Source organism: Oryza sativa, chromosome 7 (assembly GCF_034140825.1).
Source record: "Oryza sativa Japonica Group chromosome 7, ASM3414082v1".
NCBI lineage: Eukaryota > Viridiplantae > Streptophyta > Magnoliopsida > Poales > Poaceae > Oryza > Oryza sativa.
In genome coordinates this window covers 6640872-6665469 of record NC_089041.1, presented here as the reverse complement: position 1 = coordinate 6665469, position 24598 = coordinate 6640872, and the positions used below count along the sequence as shown (strand labels likewise).

General features: G+C 40.2%; 2 protein-coding genes across 2 annotated transcripts; one reads left to right on the top strand and one right to left on the bottom strand.

Annotated features, from left to right (window-relative positions):
• Positions 1–9524: 9524 nt before the first annotated feature.
• On the bottom strand, positions 9525–12505 carry LOC4342734 (ent-cassadiene hydroxylase-like). Its single transcript, XM_015790208.3, has 2 exons — positions 11492–12505; positions 9525–10322 (listed from the first exon to the last, which is right to left on the bottom strand). The coding sequence occupies exons 1-2, from the start codon at positions 12425–12427 to the stop codon at positions 9699–9701; spliced, it is 1560 nt and encodes a 519-aa protein (XP_015645694.1). The 5' UTR covers positions 12428–12505; the 3' UTR covers positions 9525–9698.
• An 8223-nt stretch (positions 12506–20728) lies between these two features.
• Positions 20729–21544, top strand: LOC136357299 (uncharacterized). Its single transcript, XM_066312363.1, has one exon. It carries the CDS (start codon positions 20729–20731, stop codon positions 21542–21544), a length of 816 nt encoding a protein of 271 aa, XP_066168460.1.
• Positions 21545–24598: the final 3054 nt, after the last annotated feature.

Below are 24598 nucleotides of genomic sequence, written 5' to 3'. Positions count from 1 at the left end.
CAAAACATGAATAATCCAATAAAATACGCGTAAAACTACTTATGTTTTATTTTTTATAGATGATAGAAATTTTAATATATTGGGTACAATTGATGGATGAATGTTAGACACCATTGAACCGAACTGTACGTGCACTCTAGCGAATTAGTTAGTGTAAATAAGTTTGTGAAAATAAGTACATTCTTAGAATTTGTAAATGAGTCTCGTATAGTTATAAACAACATATGGTGGAAACAAATCTGACGCTAAAGTATAATCTCTATCAAAATATAAATAACGATATGGTGTTTTGCAGATTTTCATGGCGGTACGTCTCTTTAGCTATAGTTTTTGTTAGAGTAGTGTCGAATGATTAACCCTGCTCATTTGAAAAACATAATATTTATGTATTCCATTAAAATTTGAGAAGTACCTATTAGTAACTTTATATACACATTTTTTCTATTCTCTATCACAAATCGACCCAAAACTTAAAAAAAAAATGTTTTCATCACTTCCTCCTTTTTTTCTATCCCTCTTTGTCCTTGAATGCAAGGCACAGTACTTGCTATGCCATCGTAAATATTGCATGGGGTATGTACATGGTTGAGTTAAGGTGTTATCCGTGAAAGGCCGCCATAGGCAATGTAACTAAAGTAACATACTTACAAATATAATCATTTGTGAGTGTACGGATAGTGAACTAAGTGTTAAAATTGTACTCTAGGATGGTTTTTTGGGGCATGGCTACATCAATGTGGGACCTATATGTTTCAAGGCATTATATATATACAAAAGCATTGGTTAGCAGATACAGTCGACTTTATATAGACTTTATCCGTTAGAGAGGCATTCGTGTTTATTTTTAACGGTATATTTAGACTATTTATACATAGAAGTGAAAATAACTGATGAACACCGGGTTATACAGTGTAGATGAATTTTTTTAGTGTATTAATAATGTATCATTTATTTTAGTGGTACTAATACAGTTTCATTTATTAAGAGTGCACCTAACTCTTAAAACAACGATAGTAAGTAGTGATGAAAAACAACTAGTTTATATATGACTAGGACAAAGGGATTTTTATTTAAATATGAGAGACATTCTTATTACATTAGTGGTATATTAAAATCTACCGTCTATCTTACGGTAAATATATTTCTTTTTTTATTGTAGGATAATCTAAATTCCCTTGTAGTGTATATATATATATATATATATATATATATATATATATATATATATATATATATATATATATATATATATATATATATATATATATATATATATATATATATATATATATATATATATATATATATATATATATATGATAATGGAATATAATCCCAGCCTTTACTCAAATAGCTACAGCCAATTATTACACCAACTCAACAAAAACTCACACCTAAATAAACAAAAGCACAGACAATCTAATAAAAACTCACACAGCATAAAAAGATCACAAAAATTATTAAATTCTATTTGTGAATCTCCATCCAAAGTTAGCGAACAGCTGCATAACCAATGACTCAAGATTACGACATGCAGCTTTCACTGACTTGATTTCTTCATCACACTTTAGTAGCTGAGCCTAGAACTGGAGCCAGTATGTTGCCCTAAAAAGAACCTGCATATAGGACATAGATGGTGATTTATCAAAAATCATATCATTTCTACACAACCATATAGCCCAATATATAGCGGATGCTCCAACAAGAATAAGTTTGGTAGATTTTTTATTAACTCCCACAAGCCAATTCTCAAAGATTTTTTATATACTATGAGGTATGAGGAGTATATAAACCAGTAGTAAACTGTAGAGCTCTCCAAAGAAATTTTGCATAGTGACACTTCACAAACAAATGTTGAATAGTCTCATTTCTCTTAAAAAACAACATTTCAAACTACCATGCCAATTTCTCCTAGATAAGTTATCCTTTATTAGAATAACCCCTTTAAGTAGGTACCACATAAAAATCTTAATCTTGAGATATATAGATATATATATATATATATATATATATATATATATATATATATATATATATATATATATATATATAGTATATATGTAGTGATGTATGATTCCTTTTAGCATTCTTTTTTAATAACAAATAAGATGCCCGTGCATCTGTGCAAAATTCATTTCCGATTTATATTCCCAAAATGTTCTCCGGTTTATATTATATCGTTATAGTGTTTGAAACACAACCTATAATACATGCCCGCACGAATGTGCGGGCTTCGTACCTTCCTAGTTAATCTTAATTAGCTAATCAAGTCAACTAGCGATCGCATTGGCATTAGAAAAGCTTGTCTTCTCGGCAATCATGCTGTTCGAACTCGACACCGTGATGGTGGCTAAGGCGACGTCGGCGAGTAGTGCCGCATGGGGAAGGCCGTGTTCCGGTCGGCGCCGTCCCTACTATATTGACGTAATCAGTCGTTGATTTTCTATTGAAAAACCATTATAAGTAAGTCGTAAATCGAATATAATTTCATGGGTTATACATGGCATTAAAGGATGAGTGTTCTTGGTTATACATGGCATTGAAGGATAAGTGTTCTTGGGATTTCATATTTCATTGTTCGATTAATTAGATCAATAGAAGTTTGATAAAAAAAAAACAATCTGCCAAGAGTACTCATCCACATACTAATATAAATTTTTAACCAGGTTTTATGGATTTTGATCAACTAGCAATCACTTTGTATTGTATAAACTCTATGTACGCCATCTCTATATTTCAACGATGGCAACGATGATTCGGTATTGGAATGATTACTTCATTATTGATATATATGTGTGTGTGTGTGTGTGTGAACTTTCTGCAATGCTGAATAACTTTGTTAAGATTACCAATATTAGACCAAGGTTCAAAATTCTGTAACGAAATTTCCAAAATTTCGGAAGTTTCGGTTCTGTCGGACAACCCTATGATATTATTTCGGTCGAAATTTTAATTTATTTTTATTTTTTTGTAAATTTGATAACATTTTGTTCAAATCTTTTTTTACCAAATCTTGTTCAAAATTTCCGAAATTTCAGTACATCGGCACCCTCCGATATAAACGCTGAAAGAGAAATATTGAACCCTGTATTAGACTACATTAATTAGCATCCTGGGTTATCTATAAAATGACTTTGATTTCTGACACACCCTTTCTTTTTCAGTGGTAATAACATTGCTGAAGACAATGATGATCCAGGTACATCTGCTTAAGTTGGCTTCATTGATTGGGGTACATCTGCTTAAGTTGGGCTGAGCAGTGCCTTATAAAAGGAAACTTACCATTGCCATCATTATGGTGAATGTCATCTGGTGCGTAGTATGCTATGCCATCTATTCCATTTCCCGTGGTTTACACACAGCATTGGCATGTGCCAGGACAAGGTACTGTACTGCTCCTACTATATCTTTGATCCATATTGACTCTTTTTCTTGATTTGTTGATTGCTAATTGAAGCTTTATTATGCTGCTGTGGTGTTGCCTGTCAAAATTATAGTATAATTTAGGGTCTGGATCTACATTTTAGTGATTTCAACATGCATATTTGCTTATAAAAAGATAGTATATTTAAAATAAGGAATTTAATAATTGGTGAAATCACTGGTAATTTCGTGTCCTTTGTATTTTGTTTACATGTCAGGATTTTGCCAATTTCGAATCCTTTGCTAGGTTCTTGGATGAGGACTAAACCATGTTTTTAGAAACACAACATTGTTCCAACTGCATATAATGCTACACTTTTCGTGCAGTTTAAAAACAATAGGGCAATCATTATTCATGCATTTTTGAAACAACATGGCAGTACAGGATGCCGGTTGACAATCATTGGATAGATGATGTTTGGCATGACCTATCAATGGGGGTTCTTAACTGAATATTTTGGGATTTGACGCTGCTTGCTGGAAGGGGTGACACTGTCACTCACCAAAGGAACTCATGGCGATGGTCAGAATTAGGCATCTACAATTCTACATGGCAAAGCCAGCATACATGGCAAGGTATTGATCTGATCAGATTTGATGCAACCTGTTTGGAAGTCAGGCCCCTTTGACTTTGAGGTGCAAATTAATCTTTTGCTTGTCTCCTAGCTTAGAATCGCATATGGACTGTTGCTGTTTATAACTTAGAGGCTGGCCATACAATTACTTTTGTCCCCTACGAATCAAACCTTGAGACATCTCATCATTTGTTCATGAAGAGTAGATTAGTTTAAGCCATCCAGATAGGAATAAGCCTGTGCTTAACTGAAGTTTCTTCAGCAAGCCCTCCTTCGGCCTGTTCAGTATTGGAATGGTGGTGTCACAAGACTTCATCAGAAAAGATTCAAAGAAAAAGGCTCAGGACCCTCTTCTTGCTGGTCTGCTGGGGAATTTGGACGGAACAAAATAATAGAAACTTCGAGAAAGAGGGATGGTCAATTCAACGAATTGTCGACAAATTCTTTTTGACGAGATCAAGCAGTGGACCAGCTACAGAGCAAAAGGGCTGGTACAGTTGTTTTTTTGTTAGATTGTAATTTTATATAGCCTCTGGCTTTTGTTCTATTTTATTCCCTCCTATCAAAATTCGTACAAAAGACAGTCATACCCATGTTTACAAGTACCGATAATGTTGGTTATACTTTTTTTTACAATTACACAGGAGATATATTTTATAAATTTTGGTTGAATAAATTATTTTTGATAGATATAGTTTCCAAACTTTCAATGTACTCCTACGATATATTTTATGAAAAACGTGCATTGCACGTGCACGATTACTAGTTAGTAAACTAGTACACGAGACTGTATGTCTTCCCCTACAGGGATTCCTATTTACTGCAATGGAAAAAATGCTACCTCTCATCGGCTATTTAGTTCCTATCTTATCAGTCTCGGTGCTGAATTTGAATTTAAAATACAATTAATAGTGGAGTTCATTTTTGGGTTTTGTTTCATCCTAGTACGATTTTCAGCATTGACTTTTAAACTACTATAAATTTAAATATAAAAATCTTTACTGATCATAAATTATTTTTTTCACTTTGTTTCCGTATTGACTATTAAATATAATTCAAACTATTACACTCTATACTGGAGCACTCTTACTAAAGCTCATTCTATCTGATTCATCTACTGCAGATCTACTGGTATCGTGCAACACACGTTTCTACAAAATATATCATATGAGTGCATTAAAATTCTCATTTTAGAAATTATTATCTACCAAAAATAATCTGTTTAACCAGAATTTATAAATCATATATCCCAAAATAATTGTCAAAATAAAAATAGCCAACATTATAGGTACTGGTTATTTTCTTAGCACTAAGTCAACATAAATTTCCATCTACTCTTAGGCAGGGGTTTGCTAAACCGAGCAGTCACCACATGGTTTTTCATGGTTCGTACGGTAACCACACGGTTTCCCTAGTAACCATGATATTGCTAGGTTATGGTAACGGTCTCAAATACGGTAAGGAAAACTCTGCTCTTAGGCATATTAAACCATAACTAAATGAAGTAAAATCTTACTACCCCTGTTTATTTGTTTCATATTATAAGTCGTACTATATTTTTATTAGATGTAAAATTAAATATATTTTGATAGTATGTTTGTTTTGTGTTAAAAATGTTGTTATATTTTTCTATAAATTTGGTCAAACTTAAAAGTTAAAACTTAAATTTGGAAAATAGTTAAAATGACTTATAATATGAAACAGAGGGAGTAGCGTTTTTTGGAGTTTGAAATGGGAGAAACACATCGATTACACATGCTTCAAAAATATTGTATGGTGCCATCCTAACAAAATTAGGTTTGAATATATTAAATGGCATGCATGATATCTTTGCTCAGAGACATTCTACAAGTAAACAAAAAAACAACATGCTATGTGGACAAAATAAAGCTCCATGAATATCCAGTAAGTAAAGCACCCTGAATCTGCATATGTGGACAAACACTGCCCTTTGATCGAAATGATTTAGAACTTAAGGGGGAAGCATGCATGAATTTTGTCCAGTCCAAAATCAGATGTCAACTACAAAACAAAGTGAGAATTATATTAAGAGTACAACAAATATGCTAATATAAGGAAAATGTGTCACGATATGATTCAAGATAAATGGAGGGGGCATAAGAAATTCACTTGAAAAAAAAATCAAGTTGAAATATGATATTGACTAAGCAGCATTTTGATGAACATCTCTGGGAGCATCACTGATTTCAGTTCTTCCTCCTTTTATAATGTTGCAAATCCAACAACTATTTTCCAACGCAATTACAACTTTTTAATGAAAAATTAGAAAAAAATAGATGGCATAGGGATTTCTCAAATCTTTACAAGCATTACCTCACAAAGCAAAGTTATCTACTCCAGCCAAATGACATGTTTGAAACTGATTTATTTTAATGGTCTGATAACAGTGCCTATCATCAGGGCTTTTGAAACTTTTTACAAGAGCTTAGGGCACAACACAACATTGCAACTCCATACCATCCCTATACAAGTGCAGAAACATCCAATAAACAGATCAAGAATGTTTTGAAGAAAACCGTCCATGAGATTGGGAAAGCTTGGAAGCATAAGCTACCTGATGCTCTTTGGGCATATAGGATCGTATATAAGACGCCCATTGGCATGTCATCATACCATGTCATCTATGGGAAGACTTGCCACTAGCCCGTTGAGCTGGAGCATAGGGTGCATTGGGCGATTTGGACTTGTAACATGGATTTAGGACAAGCTGGATGCCACCGACAGATTTAGCTATCGGAACCAGAGGAATGGAGAGATAAAGCTTATCACAATGCCAAGATGTACAAGGAACAAACCAAAAGATGGCATGATAGGAGAATGAAAATCAAGGAGTTTGAACCAGGAAACAAGGTCTTGATGTTCAACTCAAGGGTAAAGCTCTTCGATCGTGGAAAACTTTGGAGCAAATGACTAGGACCATATACCGTCGTCGACACTTCGCCACACGGAGCGGTCATGCTGCGCGATGATGAAAACAACGTTTTTTAGGTAAATGGTCACTGTTTAAAAGTTTTCTTAGAACCCGTAGAGGGGTTGGGGCAGGATTTAGACTGTTGAATTGGTAGATTTTAATGCTTATTTTAGAGACCAACCCAAAATAGTTTCGAGTAAGATGCGAAGGAATTTTAATAAGAGGTGATTAATGAGATGAGTAGAACTCTAAAGTGGTCACTTATTTTTGGCACAAATCGAAAGTGGTACTAATTTTGGGCCGGAGGGAGTAATTTTGATTAATTAAGTTGTATTGTTTTGAGTTATTGTGATTATTGCCAAACCCATGATTTGCTATATCATGTTCCTTCGTAACCTAGGCATAGATTTAATTGTAAAACATTGCCATAGAAGTAGATAGTACCACAAAACCTTATATCAACACACTTGTTTTGTCTGTCGTCACTTTGGCTTTATCATGCAAGTAATATGTTTATCAATATGTATACGATCAAAGTCTTGAACGATTGCGTGTGCTTTCGGGATACCATACTAATCAAACCCTGTATCCCCAAACATGGCTCAACTAGCCAAGCTACGCCCGCTTGGCCACTAATAGGTGGAGTTGGGCCCACTTGTCATCCCCAACGTCATGCAGGCCATCTCAGTCTTTGGCCAAAACCCTAGCACAGCTGGCCGCCCGATTCGCCTAACAATTAACATTTTTCCATAAATTAATTAAGGGGAATCGATCCATTGCTCTTGCTCTTCAATTCCACCACTTTTCTCAGCACATCAATTGCACACTATATTGAAGTGAAGAAGAGGCGTGGCATGGATGCGCCACAACTTCTTGTCTGAAAAGGGGGCTATGTTAGCTAGATGAGAAGGCAAGATGACAAGCCTATTTGGCATATGCCACTAATCAACTGCTAATTTCCCACTCTTTAATGCAATAAGTAAAGTACAGACCGACATGTATTTTTGGCTGGAGCAATAGGATGATAGAAAACCAAACATGTCTGAGATGGGCTGTCCAATTGGCAGGACAAACATACAAGTACAATGAGCTTGTTACTTTATAGGATGTAATTTGATTGAGCACCTGTTAACGACCAAATTTGGTAAGATGTGAACCAGGTTCAACATTAGGATCGAGGCAGATTCGATGAAGAGATCGATTCGAAGAACAGAGTATGCATCGGCTGCGAATGTATCGGCTGGAGTGTACATCGACTGGGATGGATCGGATAGAGGATAGCCGATACAGCCGATGGAGGTAATGCAGCCGATTACAATGAAGACGGTTTCAAGGCTGTTTCTAGAATTGTTCAAAGTGCTTCATAGGGATTGCCACGATGGAGAAAAAGCTCTCGGTTTAGGCAATTGTATTTATTAATTAGGATATCTTATATAATTTCCTTAGAGATATGTTTGGGCAAAAGTCTGCCGCAAAGACTTATGGTATCTTAGAGTTTGATAGAGATAAGTGTAGTGTCTGGCAAGGACATATTTTGTATCTCGGGTATAAATGGAGCCTGAACCCATGTAATCAAACAACACACGTTCAATACAATCTCGGCGCATCGCCACTCTTTTACTTTCGTTTACTTTCGACGAGTTCTTGCTTTCGGGTTGAGCTGCATCAGTTTTGATCTTCAACTAGAGGTAAAGCTTGTTATGATACTCTAATCTTGTTTATGTAATTCGTCGAGTTATCATATATCCTATATAATCTATGACAATATTGTTATTTAACCTTCAATCGGCCAACATCTATCATTGGAAAGCAACCGATTAGGTTAAATACCAATGTTGCCTTATATTATCCACCACCCTATGAAACATTCAACGGCTTGATTGTCTAGATATTTTCCTTCTTTTCATACTTATAGCTGCATCAGTTGAGTTTGATCTTATAAGTCGTGATTAGAATCTCAATCTCTAACCTGCTTTTGGTTACCAATTAGGGTAGTATCGGAGTTTCAGCCGATCTTACCTGATTTAACTCTTTTATATCTCATATGCTTGATTGATATGTTAAATCCGCCCTTATGTTAAGATCTTGCTGCATTTAGGTATATTAAGCTTCCCGTTTGATATATTTTGCTTGCTTTAATATCTTAATATAGAGTGATATCGGAGTACTAGCCGATACATGCTAGATCTATCTGATCGGCTATGCTATGAATGCTTATAATCTCCTTGTTAATATATATTTCGATGTAAGTGATTTATATTGTCTCGGCATGGCGACCGATCTATCCCAATCACTTGATTTAAATAGATATCAACGAAAGCATTATATACTATTGATATCTACAGCCGATTGAATAGATTTAGTCCTTTCTTGCCTATTTATGACTGACGATCGATTCAAATATGACATCGGCTCAAAGATAAATGATACATCACCGGCGAGTGGCCGATCAGCTATTATTTATGGATTTAACCGCTATTTTGCTGTCTTTATTTCTTGTTGATTGCTGGATCAAATCAACTGGCACGCTCACGAACCTAAAGGCAAGATTTTTGGACCTGCACTGGAGTTAAGCAGATCTCCTAGGCCTCATGTTTTTCGCATCAACAACACCTAATACATATATTATTAAGCATGAGTACATAAATAAGCTCTCTATATGTTTCCGCTTAGGCACATAAGTTTTTTTGTGGAATCACGTAAACCTAATATCTGATAGCACATTTGTTATGTTCTTTTTGAAGAGGCATTATTTGTTACATTGGCATTTATGAGCAGCTTGGAGCAATGTGAGTAACTGGACATACATTCAGGCTAGTGTGTTTAGCGGCAATAAGTCCAGGTGCCTCCCGCATATCAAGATCCTTGTGCAACATTCCATTGGGTAGCTTCCAGTCAAAATGGTAGAGCAGGTTAGCCAATGCAAACTCCATGTTGGCCAGCCCAAGATTAATGCCAGGACATATTCTGTGACCAGAGCCAAATGGTAGAAACTCAAAGTTACTCCCTTTGTATTCTATATTGTTGTTTTCGAACCTCTCTGGCTTAAACTCTTCTGCATCCTCCCAATACTTACTATCCCTGCATATTGCCCATGCATTCACAAATACAGATGTACCCTTGGGTACATCATAACCCATGATCGTGCATGTCTCACGGCATTTGCGAGGAGCCAAGAGTGGTGCTGGACAATGTAGTCTCAAGGACTCCTTTATTACCATCTTGAGATAGCTAAGTTGGGCAAGGTCATCTTCAGTGATGGTGTTCTTTCCTTCAAAGGCTTGACGCACCTCGGCTTGTGCCTTGGCCATTACTCTAGGGGAACGAATGAGTTCTGCCATGGTCCAGGTCAGTGTTGTTGACGATGTATCGGTGCCCCCCGCAAAAATATCCTGCAATAATATTTTTTTAAATAACTATATAACATGATTATTTTTCTTAATTCATTTTTACATAAACTTACACAATATGGATCTACAGTACACATAGCTTAAAGATAATTCTATTAGCACTAACCATGATGCCATTTTTTCAGCAGAACATAACTATATCGTCTAGTTTAATTACTATCTTACAGTACTGTTGTGTATGCTTTGCTCATTTGATCTCAATAGCTCATTTTTTTGTACTCGTAGACTTGTCTCATAGTCCCACTGCATGCATGCATACATGTTATGCAGGACTTCTTTCTCTTCTCTTCATGATGGTTGCTCTCCCGATATGATATCCATTTAAAACCAATTACTTTGAAAGTTTCAAATCATTTTTTTCTAAATTATTTATCCAATTAATAATCCGATCACACCATTTTATTACTTATAATTTAACATTTACAATAATATCTTACATGATTATATTTTTGACGTAAATAATTTTGTCGACAAAACGGGTGTTATTTTACCACATACAAAAAAATTGTTTCATTACTTGAAGTCAAATATTTCAACTCACTTCATAAAATGTTTCAAACTAATGTAAAATTTAAGGAGTACTAACTACAACACTGGCAACAACTACTTGAACGGTGGGTCCTAACTAGTGAAACATCAAAGGAAATAATATATTTGCAAGGACCACCTTTGCTTTGTTTTGTTGAAATATCATTATCTATACTCCTTATAAATGGGAGTAGTAGTGATGGTGATTCTACCACCACCCCACACTAATTCCCATATTTTTTTTAAGAAAAAAAAGGACATGTGAGGTTAGCAAGTGCAACATTATGTGGTAACAATTGAAACTACTCCCATCAACTCTACTTTTGTGTGGAGTTAACAAGGTTCATAAACGCAACATTATGTGGTAACTATTGAATCATCACATATTACTTGGTGAAACATTCATGGATTACCACGTGCAATATTTGCAAATGAACTAATAAAATATAAGTAAATACTAATTGAAACATCTAAATAAGTCAGTGTAAAACATTAAAAAATATATATGAACTATTAAAGAAAACTAAAAAATCACAAGAATATATCATCTAAAATCTTATAGTAATTAATCTACGTGCTACAATTAATTATAGGATATATAGAGATGTGTGATGTTGGCTTACCATCAAAAGCACAACTATAACATCATTTGTAATTGGCATCGGTGCGCCGCCTTCCTTCTGGAGCCTGAGCAGGACGTCGAGAGAGCATGACTTGCTCCCCGCCGCCGCCGTCACCTGATCGCCGCTCGCCATGTCCGCTTCAATTTGGTCCCTCCGTTCTTGAATGATTTGCTGTATGACGCGCTCCATCTTGTTGCGGGTCTCCAGCGCCCTCCGTGGCGCCGTCGCGACCATGGACGCGAGCTTGGACGACGGGAAGAGGTCGGCGACGCTGAGCGAGAACGTCTGGCCTACCATGTCGTTTAGCGCAGCCAGATACTCATCGCTGTACTTGGACCGGCTCCCGACGGAGCACCGGAGCACGATGTCGTTGATCAGCCTTGTGATCATCTCGGTGAGGTTCACGGCCGTGCCGGGCGCTGCAGCGGCGGCGGCCGACACGTCGCGCACGAGCCGCGCCACCTCCTCCTCGCGGATGCGCTGGAACGAGCGCACCCGCGCCGCGGTGAGCAGCTCCTGCGTGAGCAGCCGGCGGAGGTGGCGCCACCGCTCGCCGTACGGCGCCAGCGCGACGTCCCTGCCGCCGAAGCTGAACGCGTCGGTGCCGCTGGTCAGGTGGCGGTCGGCGAACGCCAGGTCCTTGCTCCTGAGGATCTCCTGCGCGGCCTCCGGCGACGAGGCGACCACGGTGGGCACCTCGCCGAACCAGAGCTGCATGACGGGGCCGTGCTCCCGGGCCAGCCTCCGCATGACACTGTGCACGCTCTCGCTCGACGACACGAAGTGGTGGATGCTGCCGATCAGCGGCAGCGTGCTTGGCCCCGGCGGCAGCTTAAGCCTCGACGGCTTTGTGTTTGTGGCACATGAAATCACCGGCAGCCTGTGCCTGTGGCAGACTACCCCTTGGCGCGTGGCGAGAAGCACCATGTCGCCCATGTCTCTAGCTACTGTACTACGTACGTGCTAGATAGACTACTGTGGTATGTGCAGCTTTACTCTACAGCATTGGATCGTGCTATAAATAGCCGTGTCATTGCGTTCTTAATATCTGCCACTAATGCTGGCCTTATTCTAAATTTACGGTCAATTAATGGAGGTGTATACTAAAGGGCAGCGTGGAAATATATACTCCCTCTTCCATCCCATAAAAAACAAATATGATATAATTTAACTTTTTTATTTATAGTATTTGTTTTATAACTGAGCAATTTTCTATTCTAATCATCCAATTAGAACACGCTCTTTCTCCAAATTTTAGCATGTATTAATTTAGTTAAATCTGTAATTTTTGAGTGAATTAAATCAAACAAGGATTCCGTGCACGGTATACAGATCTCGGATACTCATTACCGTGAAATATCCAGTGAATAAATCAAATAAGTGAAAACCCATTAAAAACATATTTAATGTTCTCCAAATTCATGAAAGAAATTACTTGAGAATGGCATAAAGCATGAAATATATTCATTCCAAATCTCAAGTCGAAACTAAATTTGGTTATAAAATGACAAATTTTAGATGAATAGTGTTGGTTAATTACCACTACAACAGAAACACAAAAATACGGCACTTTAGGTGCCGAAAATTATAGATTAGACACCTATAGTGCACTTTTCACCCAAGAGCATGCCACCGGGATGCCTTTGGGGGAGAATCAGCACAAATGTGGTGATGTAGGTGCCGGTTTTTAAAGGAGCTGCCACCTATGAGTCCTAGCTAGGAGATATAGGTGTTGATTTCTAATAAGAACTAGCACCTATTAAATTGTCATTGTTGGTGGATTTTAATTAAACCGACACTTATGTGGAAGAACAAAATCACCGTCCCACCGGTCCGCCAATTAGTCAATCTCCTTCCTCCCCTCATCCTTATCCTCTCCGCCCTTCCTATTCTCTCCCACCCCCTCATCTTTATCCACACTCCCCTCTTTGCCAGCCCCTTTCCATGCCAAGGCAACCCTTCCTCCTGACTCCAACGCCCTCCCCCCCTTCGTTTCTCAAGCGGATCCATCAACTACAACAACCGCAGCTCCTGCGGGCAGATCTAGCGGCTTCCGTGGGTGGATCTAGTGGAGGCAACATCTCTTGCAGGTAGATCCGGTGGCGGCTATGGCTCTCTCGCATGGAGGTGGCAGTGGCGGCGATATCCTCGACATCCCAATGAACAACATTGGTAGGCAGAATTCTCTTTTGTAATTAGTTCTCCTCTACAGTGAGTGACAACACAACATCTCCTTGGAGTTGGTTTCTGATGAATATTTGATGAAACTGTTAACCGATATTTGGTTGATATTTATATGAATTGTGCTTTCGGAGATGTTATTGGATTAATCGATGGTGGTATAGAGGTGATGGGGAGCGACTCGATTCGAGCCAATGCATCGAGGAAGTTCCCAAATCATGCCGCTTCGTGGTGCTGGTTGAGGAATCCAGTACCTATATGGGAGTTCCAGCTAGCACCAAAGTATGTTTACATAGTGCACTATTCGCAAGAAAATTTTGTTTTTATTACTCACAAATAAAGTTGTGTATGAAGTTAAAATTCGGCGTGAATGTATCCTGTGCCTAGTAGAGTTCACCGTATATATCACGAATAATTTTTTTATGAATGTACAAAATGTTTTAGGTCTGTTTTTCGATTTCATGATTTTTACCGTTTATGTCCCTAGATAAATAGCATCGTAAATAAACAAATTATGTACTGGTATATACCACTTAATTAGATAGATAGAAATAAGAAAAACTAGAGTTCACCTGGACAAAAGCGATGACACTTCTTGCTAGACACATCGCTTTCTTGGACGTACTCTGCTCTTTCCAGTAATGGAAAAGGCAGCGCAGGGCCGCATGGCACTGATGGCAGTAGTGACCAAGGAACCTTCATTATCTCATTTTCATTTCTCCTTACCGAGATTGACTAAAAATTTAAACTAACGATGAGTTTTTTTTCTTAATCTCTGTCCTGAAAAATACTCCCTCCTTCCACTAATATAAGGGATTTTGATATTTTGCTTGCACTGTTTGACCACTCGTCTTATTCAGAAAAATTTGTACAAATATAAAAAATGAAAAGTTATGCTTAAAGTACTATGGATAATAAAGTAATTCACAAATAAAATAAATAATAATTTTAATATTTTTTTAATAATGCGAATGGTCAAACAATGCAATTAAAATGTCAAAACCCCTTATATTAGTGGACGGAGGGAGTACATATATTAAATATATAAATTACGATTTCCATTGTAAAGTGAAATATCTATCACTAAAAACTGTTACGAAAACAAGCATAGAAAAGTCGTTTATATTATTCAACGTTTCAATAGTTCCGTTTGGAAAAAATGTAAGAGGTATAGACGTGCAGAGAACCGCTTTCTTTTTCCACCGCTTGGAGTAATAATTCCAAGTCAATCGGCGCGTATTCGGAAAATATATTGATGGTCTAGCACGTACGAGAAAATTGAACGAAGTTCGAGCTGTCATTTTTTTTCCAAACACGGGTTAAACTGCGCGGTGAAATATACACGTGTTTAAGTCATAGATTTGTCACATGTTGTCGTATTTACAACTAATTTATGATCTGACATGCGTGCTTTGTGCAAATGGTCATGGAGAAACAAGAGAGAACCTTTTCTTCTTCTCTCCTTTTAGTCAGAGATTATGTTGGCGGCATCTGGGAATCCTGTGAGATTCTAATCTCAATTTCTTCCGAATAGTGGTGCTGGAAGTCTTCTTCAATGTTGCCTAGCATATTTGCCTAGCAACGTTCCTTTGAAGCATGGAGAAGTTTGTTCATGAGAGAAGTGTGTAGAATGAATGATGCCCTAGGCAAGTTGTTTTTTATTGGTTACAAACTTTGTAATTTTTTCAGGTGCTTTCCTTGTAACCTTTTTCTTGTAAATATTTTTCTTTTTAATGAAAATCACACTCTGAGACAAAGCCCTGGCAGTAATTAAATAAAAAAACTGATCGAAATTAAAGCTAATCGATCCTCTAATATACGAAAAGGTTGCATATTAAACAACCCTATAATAGTAATACTATCTTTTCTTTGAAAACATATAAAAATTCACCCCCAACACCTCCCACCAAAATAGTGATAAGTGGGATAATATTCCTAAGGTGGCCAGATTATTTATAGTGTGCAATAGAATATCGGTAATGTAACACCCTGAAAATTTGACCAATAAAAGCAAAACTCTAAAAATACGGACCTTCGAAAACTTTTAACTTAATTGCATCATGCCGATCTTATTCGCCTATTTTATTTGGATTTGTTTTTGAAGTTCATTAATCGTGAGTAAAGAATAGTTAATTAGGAATAAACCCTAAAAGTAAATTGGTAAAATAAATATAATTTAAAATAAAGATTAGGTGTGGATAGAAATAAATAAAATATTATCACGATCATATTCGTATCAATTAAATTTAAATGCGATGGAATAAGAATTAACCCTAATTAAAAATTCAAATAAATTATATAAATAAAATATGAGTAATATTAATTTAGGGTGAATTCATTAGTTGAGATAACACAAATATTGAGTAAACTTCATTTATGCAAGATTTAGAAATTATAAAATCAAATTTATATGGGAAATAAACTAAAATCGGGATAAATAGGAAAATACACTGTTCATTATAGCGTAGGTGTTCGATGCGGTCCCTAGCCTTCCCCCTCCTCTCCCACCTCTGCCCCTAGCCGCCCTGAGCCCGCGCCGACGCGCCATCGCCGCTTGCCGCCGCATGCCGTCGCCAAGCGTCGCGCGCCACTGCCGTCGCCGCGTTGAGCCCTGCGCGCCATCGTCGTCACCGTCGCGTCGTCGCCTCGTGCCCCACGCCCCTGCCTCGCCGCACGCCCGTCCCATCTCCCATGCCGCGCGCCGTCGGTGAGCCGCTGCCCCCCCGTTTGTCGCCATGCCGCCGGGTAGAGAGAGAGCCGAGAGAGAGAAGAAGGGAGAAGCCGAGGGAGAGAAAGAAGAAAGAAGGAAGGAGAGAAACCGGGAGGGAGAGAAAGAGAAGGAAAAAGAAAAGAAAAGAGAGAAAGAGAAGGAAAAAGAAAAGAAAAGAGAGAAAAGAGGAGAGAAAAAGAAAAGAAAAAAATAAATAGAAATTAGTGGGAGATTAGGGAAGTTTAGAAAATTTAAAATAATTAGAATTTAATTATAGATTAATTATAGTCGTAGAATTGCAAAATTTAATATAAATTATGGATTATTCTTGGTAATTTCTATAAGAAATCAATTCGCGGTAGTAATTTAGATGTAATTAATAACTAAACAAATAGATGAATTCTTATAGATTATTATAGATTATTTTTGGGTAATGTCTATAAGTAATCGATTCACGGTAAATATTCGGATTTAATTACTAGGAATTTTAGCCGTGTATTATATTTAATCGTTTAGTCATAGACTAAATTAAATCGTACAATATTATAAGATAATTTTAGGATTTTGTCCGATATTTAGCTCGCGATAGAAATTTCTAACCTATTATATGGATATAATGCTCGGGTAGATTAAATTAAAAACTTATGGTAACAAAATATTTGTATCCGCAAAAATAGTTTAGGATGTATAAATCGAAATTGGGTTTGCCCTAGTTCGCGAATAGTAAAGTTAATAAAAAAAGAATCGACTTTCGCATTCGACTTCCATTTGGATTTATTTGGATTTTTATTTGAATTCTAACCGAATTCAAATCAATTTTCGCACGTAACTATAGAGCCCGAGGGAGTTGCGGATCCAAGTGAAGGCCAAGACCCGCAAGACTTTGAGCAAGGAAAGTCATCACTATTCCTTGAACATGTTCATCCCATTTGCAAAATTATTTTGTTTACAAATAAAATTACACGCAGTGATAAACATCCTACTTGTGATTATGCCATGCCTTGATTATTGTTTACCCTTAAATCCTTGTAACCATGATTTACGTATAAGTCCCTAATCAACTATGACAAATGCTTAGAAATGCTACTCTAGATTTATGCATACTCATATTTATCAAAAGCTATATGCTTGGGCAATTACTTTTGGGAAGGTAATTGAGATGCGGCATGTGGAGACATGAGCGCCACATTGCCATGATGTTGATGACATGATTTGTGAAAGGAGAAATAAAATTAAACAACTGTTTTCGACTGGAGCGGACGGAGGATTTGGGTGGTATCCGGAAAAGGCTAGTACCATCCCCGATCAATTAAGGACCGAGCCATGAAGTTAAGCATGAAACGACCCCCGTACAACCGCACTTCTCGTATGGGTATAGACCTAGCGGAATAGATAGCTGAGCGGAGGCAGTATCCATGCATAGTGGTTTCTTGATGTGTGAGGCAGGGGCTCTACGGTGGGGCAGCCATTGGTAGAACCGCGAGGCGGGTGTCTACAGTGGTGTCGCCATCGGTAGGACTGCCATGAGAGAATTTAAACATAATTATAACTTAATGCATGTGTGAGTCTTCCCTTCCCGGGTGCGCCAGAACTGCTCTCACTGCTAGAAACCATGTACGCCTAGAGTGCATGAGGATGTAAAGTTCATGGAGCGGGTACTGCCAATGCGAGGTTACCGAAAAGCTTTGCCGTGACGCGTCTCATGTGTTGGGACGAGGCTCATGTGTTGGGCAGTCGCGGAGTGCGGGTAAAGTGTACATCCACTACAGTGTGAGTAAACCTAATCTATTTGAATAGCCGTGCTCGCGGTTATTGAGCACCGGGACATGTATTACACTTGGCTAGACTCTAAATTCTTAACTTGTGTGGGATGGGATATTGCATGATGATTTCTATATTGATGGAGCCACTTCCTGAGAGGCGGGAATGTGGACGTCCTCAGAAAACCATGACGACTCAATGGCGGGAAGCTATCCTTGGGATCACAATGGATAGTGGACAATACCGTCATTGTTTAATATGAACACTACTACTAAAATTTGATCAGTCTGTGCTAGGTCTTAGGCTTGTGAAAAGAATTACAAAACTTGCTTTGCGCAAAAGAACCATAGCCATCCTTTAAATACCCCTGTCATATACATTGTTGCTGTGGTGGCTTGCTGAGTACGGTTGGTACTCACCCTTGCAATATACAAACTTAATCAGAGGTCGGAGATGAAGCTTCGGAGGATCCCTACGCTTACTACCAGGAGGGTGATGAAGACGATGGCGCTCAGTAGGTCTTAGTTACGGTCGTTGCCTGTGGCAATGGCGTGCCGCTGCCTTGACTCCGCTGCCTTACCTACTTCTGTTTTTGGAATGTATTCCGGACCGCTCGGTCCGATGATTTAAGACTATGCCTGCGGGCTTATGATGTAATAATTCGTACTAGACACTCGTGTATGTGCACTTGGTATTTCAGCTATGAATTCGTGTGTACCAGACTACTTGTTCCAGGGAAATGGTACTATTTACATGATTGATTCCTGTTATAAAAACGGGGGTCCACAAAGCTGGTATCAGAGCCATACGACTGTAGGAAAAGACCAAAAAGGCGCCCCACCCCTTTTCTAAGTTGGCCAAGGGAGAAATTCCCATTTAATAATACTTTCAAAAATAAAAACACTATGTTTACAAAACTCGGTACGATTTTCATCTTAATCTTAACTATTTTCTTCACTAAACAAGATTTACTCTCAGCTGACCTTGGGTTTTTCTTAAAATTAGATGGCAGATTAGGATTCACCCGCTACCTGGGAGATGGGCGTACCCCGCTTAGAGGGATACGTCATTGAGCTACACCGGCTGATGAGGCGTCTGCGATACCCCAGATTTCCGATCTACCGAGTGAGACAGTGTGGATCTGTTTAGGAGGTTCGGGTCGAGGTTCACACGCGAGTTCCTTCGGAGTTAGACTACAGCTTCCCGACACGCCACCGTCGCGACTTACTGGAGACCGCGATGCAGGACGCAGCACGGGAGGCCTTCCTCCGACTTAGCTCTATCCACCTAGCTGAGTTGGCGAGTACTGAGTTTGCTCACCACCCGTTTCGAGAGGAGAGCAACTCCTTCTGCACAGTTCAGGACACACCTTGCTGCTACAACCCGATAGTGACCCGATTGTCACGATGGGCTGAGGCAGTAGACGACTTTTACGAGGAGGCTTTGTTAGAGATCGACGACCAGCAGAGGCGTGTGGGAGAGTTAGAGACCGAGGTGACTGACCTCACAGCGCAGCAGCTTCAGCTGGAAGAGGAGCACCAGGCTTGGGGCAGTGAGATAGACTCACTGAAGGCACAGCTCCAGGTCCACGGCGACTAGTTCCAGCAGTTATCTGCCCAGTACAACGATCGCCGCGGGATGATGGATACACTTGAGGAGCAGCTGAGAGAGAGTCAGGAGCACGTCAGCCAGCTGGAGGAGCAGCTTTGAGCAGCCACGGTCAGCACCACAGGGGCTTCTACTTCCACAGCAGTAGGGCATGACCGCTACTTTTTCCTCACCTCGCCGTACCCACCAGCATTCCACGCTCTTTTGGGAGAGGTTGGTATGCTGGCTATTGAGTCAGCTCCTTACTTGGTGGACCCGACAGTGACACAGCCACCTGCGCCGGAGATTGTGCACACTCCACTGATCTCTACACCTTCTCCGCAGCTGGGTTCCAGTTTGGAGACTCCGATCTAGGTCGACTCTGAGATAGAGGGGACCGATACCAAGCCAGAGATCGAGCCAGACATCACTGATCCTTCATAGGATGAGACCCCCGTTCCCTGCATCACGTTCCTCCGAGGCCCTCGCACCCTTAGCACTGCCTGCAAGAGCACCCGACCCTCGGGCAAGAAGCCCAAGCCAGATCCAGAGGCCACTATTTCCGAGCCGTGGGGACTCAGGTTTGCCCGTGCCAGCGACTACCCTCTACCTGCCCCAGGATCCTGCGGATGGTTGGATGACTAGACTGGAGGATTATTGCAGCTTCGATCTCGCTTCAGATGGTTTTTGGATAGTATGCGAGACACACACACCCCCTTTTTCTTACCTAGATTGACGAGTAGCTTGATGGTTAGTTGATGTATCTTTTGGACGAACCTTATTTGGACTGCGTATGTGTGCAGTCAATTGCATCATGATTTATGTACTATTTGTGGACCTCTGTGATGTTATTTATGATATTATTGCTATTGTGTTATAAATGAGTTTATTCCACCATGCTTGCAAAACAAAGTTCACATCAAAACAATTCCCTTAATGGGATAAAACCATAAGAGCTAGTTAGAAAATTAGGATACTTACTTTATCGGCCTACACAGATGGCCAGCCGACGTCGGGCGTCAACCATCAATGAAGAAACTCAGACACCTGACCTAACCACCCTGGCCGGAGTTATGGCTACTCAAACCCAACTTCTGCAAGCCATTGCAAACAACCAAAGCAACCGCGGAGGATCGAGCTTTGGAGAGTTTATGAGGACCAAGCCACCCACGTTCGCTATGGCAGACGAGCCTATGGAGGCAGAAGATTGGCTACGTATCATAGAGAAGAAACTGACCCTTGTCCGGGTACGCGAAGCCGACAAAGTGATCTTCGTAGTAAACCAACTGGAGGGACCCGCTGGTGATTGGTGGGATACTTACAAGGAAGCTCGGGAAGAGGATGCTGGAGAACCCACTTGGGAAGAGTTCACTGCAGCATTCCACGAGAACTTCGTGCCTGCTGCGGTAATGCGTATGAAGAAGAACGAGTTTAGAAGGCTGCGACAAGGGAACACAACGGTGCAGGAATATCTGAACCGATTCACTCAGGTTGCCCGCTATGCAATTGGAGACCTCGCAGATGAAGAAGAAAAGATCGACAAGTTCATAGAAGGGCTGAATGATGAGTTGCGTGGACCTATGATTGGGCAAGATCATGAGAGTTTCCAGAGCCTAATCAACAAGGTCGTTAGGCTGGAGAACGATCAAAGGACTGTAGAGCACAACCGCAAGAGGAGGCTTGCTATGAATCGCCCACCTCAGGGATTGCTTCAGCGACTCAAGGGAGCCACTTCGTCTGGGTGGAAACCCCCTATTGTGGCGACCAACCGCCCCGCCGCACCTAGCAATTTCAACAGGCTGGTTGCGATTTAGAACCGCACCCCTACGCCAACTCTGGCTGCCCCTGGAGCCAAGAAGAATGTGGACTGCTTCAATTGCGGGGAGTATGGGCACTACACCAACAACTGCCCTCATCCACGCAAAACTCCTGTCCGTACTGGTGCTAATGCAATGACTGTTCGTGGAACTACTACCCCTGCTGCCGGACGAGGTCTATTCAAGACTCCGCAAACTAATAGGACCACTATCGGATTTGGACGCGGACAAGTGAACCATGTTCGAGCTGAAGAGGCCCAGGAAGATCAGGGCGTACTAATGGGTATGTTCTCTATCAATTCTGTCCCGGTTAAAGTCCTCTTCGATTCTGGTGCATCGCATTCATTCATATCTTTGAAGGCTAGTCAAAAGCACAACTTAACCCTAGTGGGACTTAGAAAACCTATGATAGTACACTCACCTGGGGGCGAGATAATTGTGAGTCATGCTTGCATAGACGTACCTATTCATCTTAGGGATGTGGTGTTTCCCTCCAACCTTATGGTTTTGATACCCCAGACCCTAGATGTCATATTGATTATGGATTGGTTAACAAAGAACAGAGGGGTAATCGACTGTAGACGTAGGGAAGTTACCCTGACCACACCCTGGGGATCGGATATGAGAGCAACTATGGATCAAGATCCTAGACTAACCGAACGTGCCGGAGGCATATTTACCATGCTACCCCTGAAAGGAATGCCTGTAGTGCAACGATTTCCCGATGTGTTTCCAGAAGATTTACCTAGGATGCCACCAGATCGTGACATAGAGTTCATTATTGATCTGATACCCAGTACTGCTCCCATATCCAAGAGACCTTATCGGATGCCAGTCAATGAGTTGGAGGAACTTAAAAAGCAAATCAGAGAGTTGCAAGAAAAGGGATTTGTACGCCCCGGTTCGTCACCTTGGGGAGCCCCAGTGCTATTCGTCAAGAAGAAAGATGGTAGCATGAAAATGTGTGTGGACTACCGCTCACTGAACGAAGTAACTATCAAAAACAAGTATCCACTACCACGGATTGATGATCTTTTTGATCAACTCAAAGGACCTAAGGTGTTCTCTAAGATTGACCTTCGATCAGGATACCACCAATTGAAAATTAGGACTAGGGATATACCCAAAACCGCGTTCTCAACAAGATATGGATTGTATGTGTTCACCGTAATGTCGTTTGGTTTAACCAATGCCCCGGCATACTTTATGAATCTCATGAACAAAGTGTTCATGGATTACTTGGACAAATTTGTGGTAGTATTCATCGATGATATTTTAATTTACTCCAAAGATGAGGAAGAACATGCGGAACACTTGCGATTGGTACTCGAGGAACTTCGGAAGCATAAATTATATGCAAAGTTTAGTAAATGTGAGTTCTGGATAAAAGAAGTCGCTTTTCTAGGCCACGTAATCTCAGCCGGTGGAGTAGCAGTGGATCCTGCTAAAGTTGAGGCCGTTACGGAATGGAAGGCACCCAAATCTGTGACTGAGATTCGGAGTTTTCTAGGTTTGGCCGGATACTACCGAAGGTTCATTCAAGGATTCTCTAAGATAGCCCGACCAATGACACAACTACTCAAGAAGGAAAAGAAGTTTGTGTGGTCAGAACAGTGTCAGGAAAGCTTTGAGCAGCTCAAAGAAAAGTTGACCTCTGCGCCTATTTTAGTTCTTGCTGACATCAGGAAAGACTTTGTTATATATTGTGATGCATCAAGGCAAGGACTAGGAGGAGTACTGACGCAGGACGGAAAGGTTGTGGCCTATGCATCGCGACAATTGCGACCACATGAGAAAAACTACCCTACCCATGACCTAGAACTTGCAGCTGTGGTTCATGCGCTAAAGATTTGGAGACATTATCTGATTGGAAATCATTGCGATATCTACACTGACCACAAGAGTCTGAAGTATATTTTCACCCAGTCAGATCTCAACTTGAGGCAAAGGCGATGGTTGGAATTAATCAAGGATTATGACTTGGAGGTTCACTATCACCCCGGCAAGGCAAACGTGGTGGCCGACGCTTTGAGTCGGAAGAGCCATTGCAATCATTTGAGGACGGAAGGAATGGCTCCTGAGCTTAAGGAGGAAATGGCCTAACTAAACCTACATATAGTACCTCATGGACAGATAAACACCTTGGACATTCAACCTCTTTTGAGAACCCAAATAGAAGAGGTCCAGAAGGACAACGAGGAAATCCGAGAGGTGAAGGAACGTCTAGCTGCAGGATTTGCAAAGGAATTTTCTACCGACGAGAAGGATGTCCTATGGTATAAAAAGAGGATTTATGTACCCGAACAGGGTGGGCTGAGAGGATTAATCCTAAAGGAAGCTCACGAATTGGCATATTCATTGCACCCCGGAAGTAACAAGATGTACCAGGATCTGAAGGAAGGATACTGGTGGCCCTACATGAAGAGAGATGTGGCAGAGTACGTAGCACTCTGTGACGTGTGCCAGAAGGTGAAGGCTGAGCACCAAAGACCGGCAGGTTTGCTACAATCCCTTAGGATTCCCGAATGGAAATGGGATGAGATAGGTATGGATTTTATTGTTGGATTGCCCAAGACCGCAACAGGTGATCGTGGATCGACTCACCAAGACGGCGAGATTCATCCCCGCTAAGACAAATTATAGCAGTGCCAAGCTAGCCGAGTTATACATGACCAAGATAGTATGTCTTCATGGTGGACCTAAGAGGATTATATCTGATCGAGGCACACAGTTTACCTCGCATTTCTGGGAAAAAGTACATGAAGCCCTAGGAAGTTACCTTGCGTTAAGCACAGCTTATCACCCACAAACAGATGGCTAGACAGAGAGAACCAACCAGGTTCTGGAGGACATGTTGAGAGCTTGTGCATTGGATTTTAGCAAAGACTGGGAGAGATGTTTGCCCTACGCCGAATTCTCCTACAACAACAGTTTCCAAGCGAGCCTAAAGATGCCACCAAATGAGGCATTATTTGGTCGATGATGTCATACCCCACTAATGTGGACCAAGACAGGTGAACGGGCGGTATTTGGACCTGACATTATCAAAGA

Coding starts and splice junctions, on each gene's coding strand:
- LOC4342734 (XM_015790208.3), bottom strand. CDS start 12,427: ATGGGCGACATGGTGCTTCTCGCCACGCGCCAAGGGGTAGTCTGCCAC. Junction 10,323..11,491: donor TTATAGTTGTGCTTTTGATG/GTAAGCCAACAT, acceptor ATATTATTGCAG/GATATTTTTGCGGGGGGCAC.
- LOC136357299 (XM_066312363.1), top strand. CDS start 20,729: ATGGCCAGCCGACGTCGGGCGTCAACCATCAATGAAGAAACTCAGACA.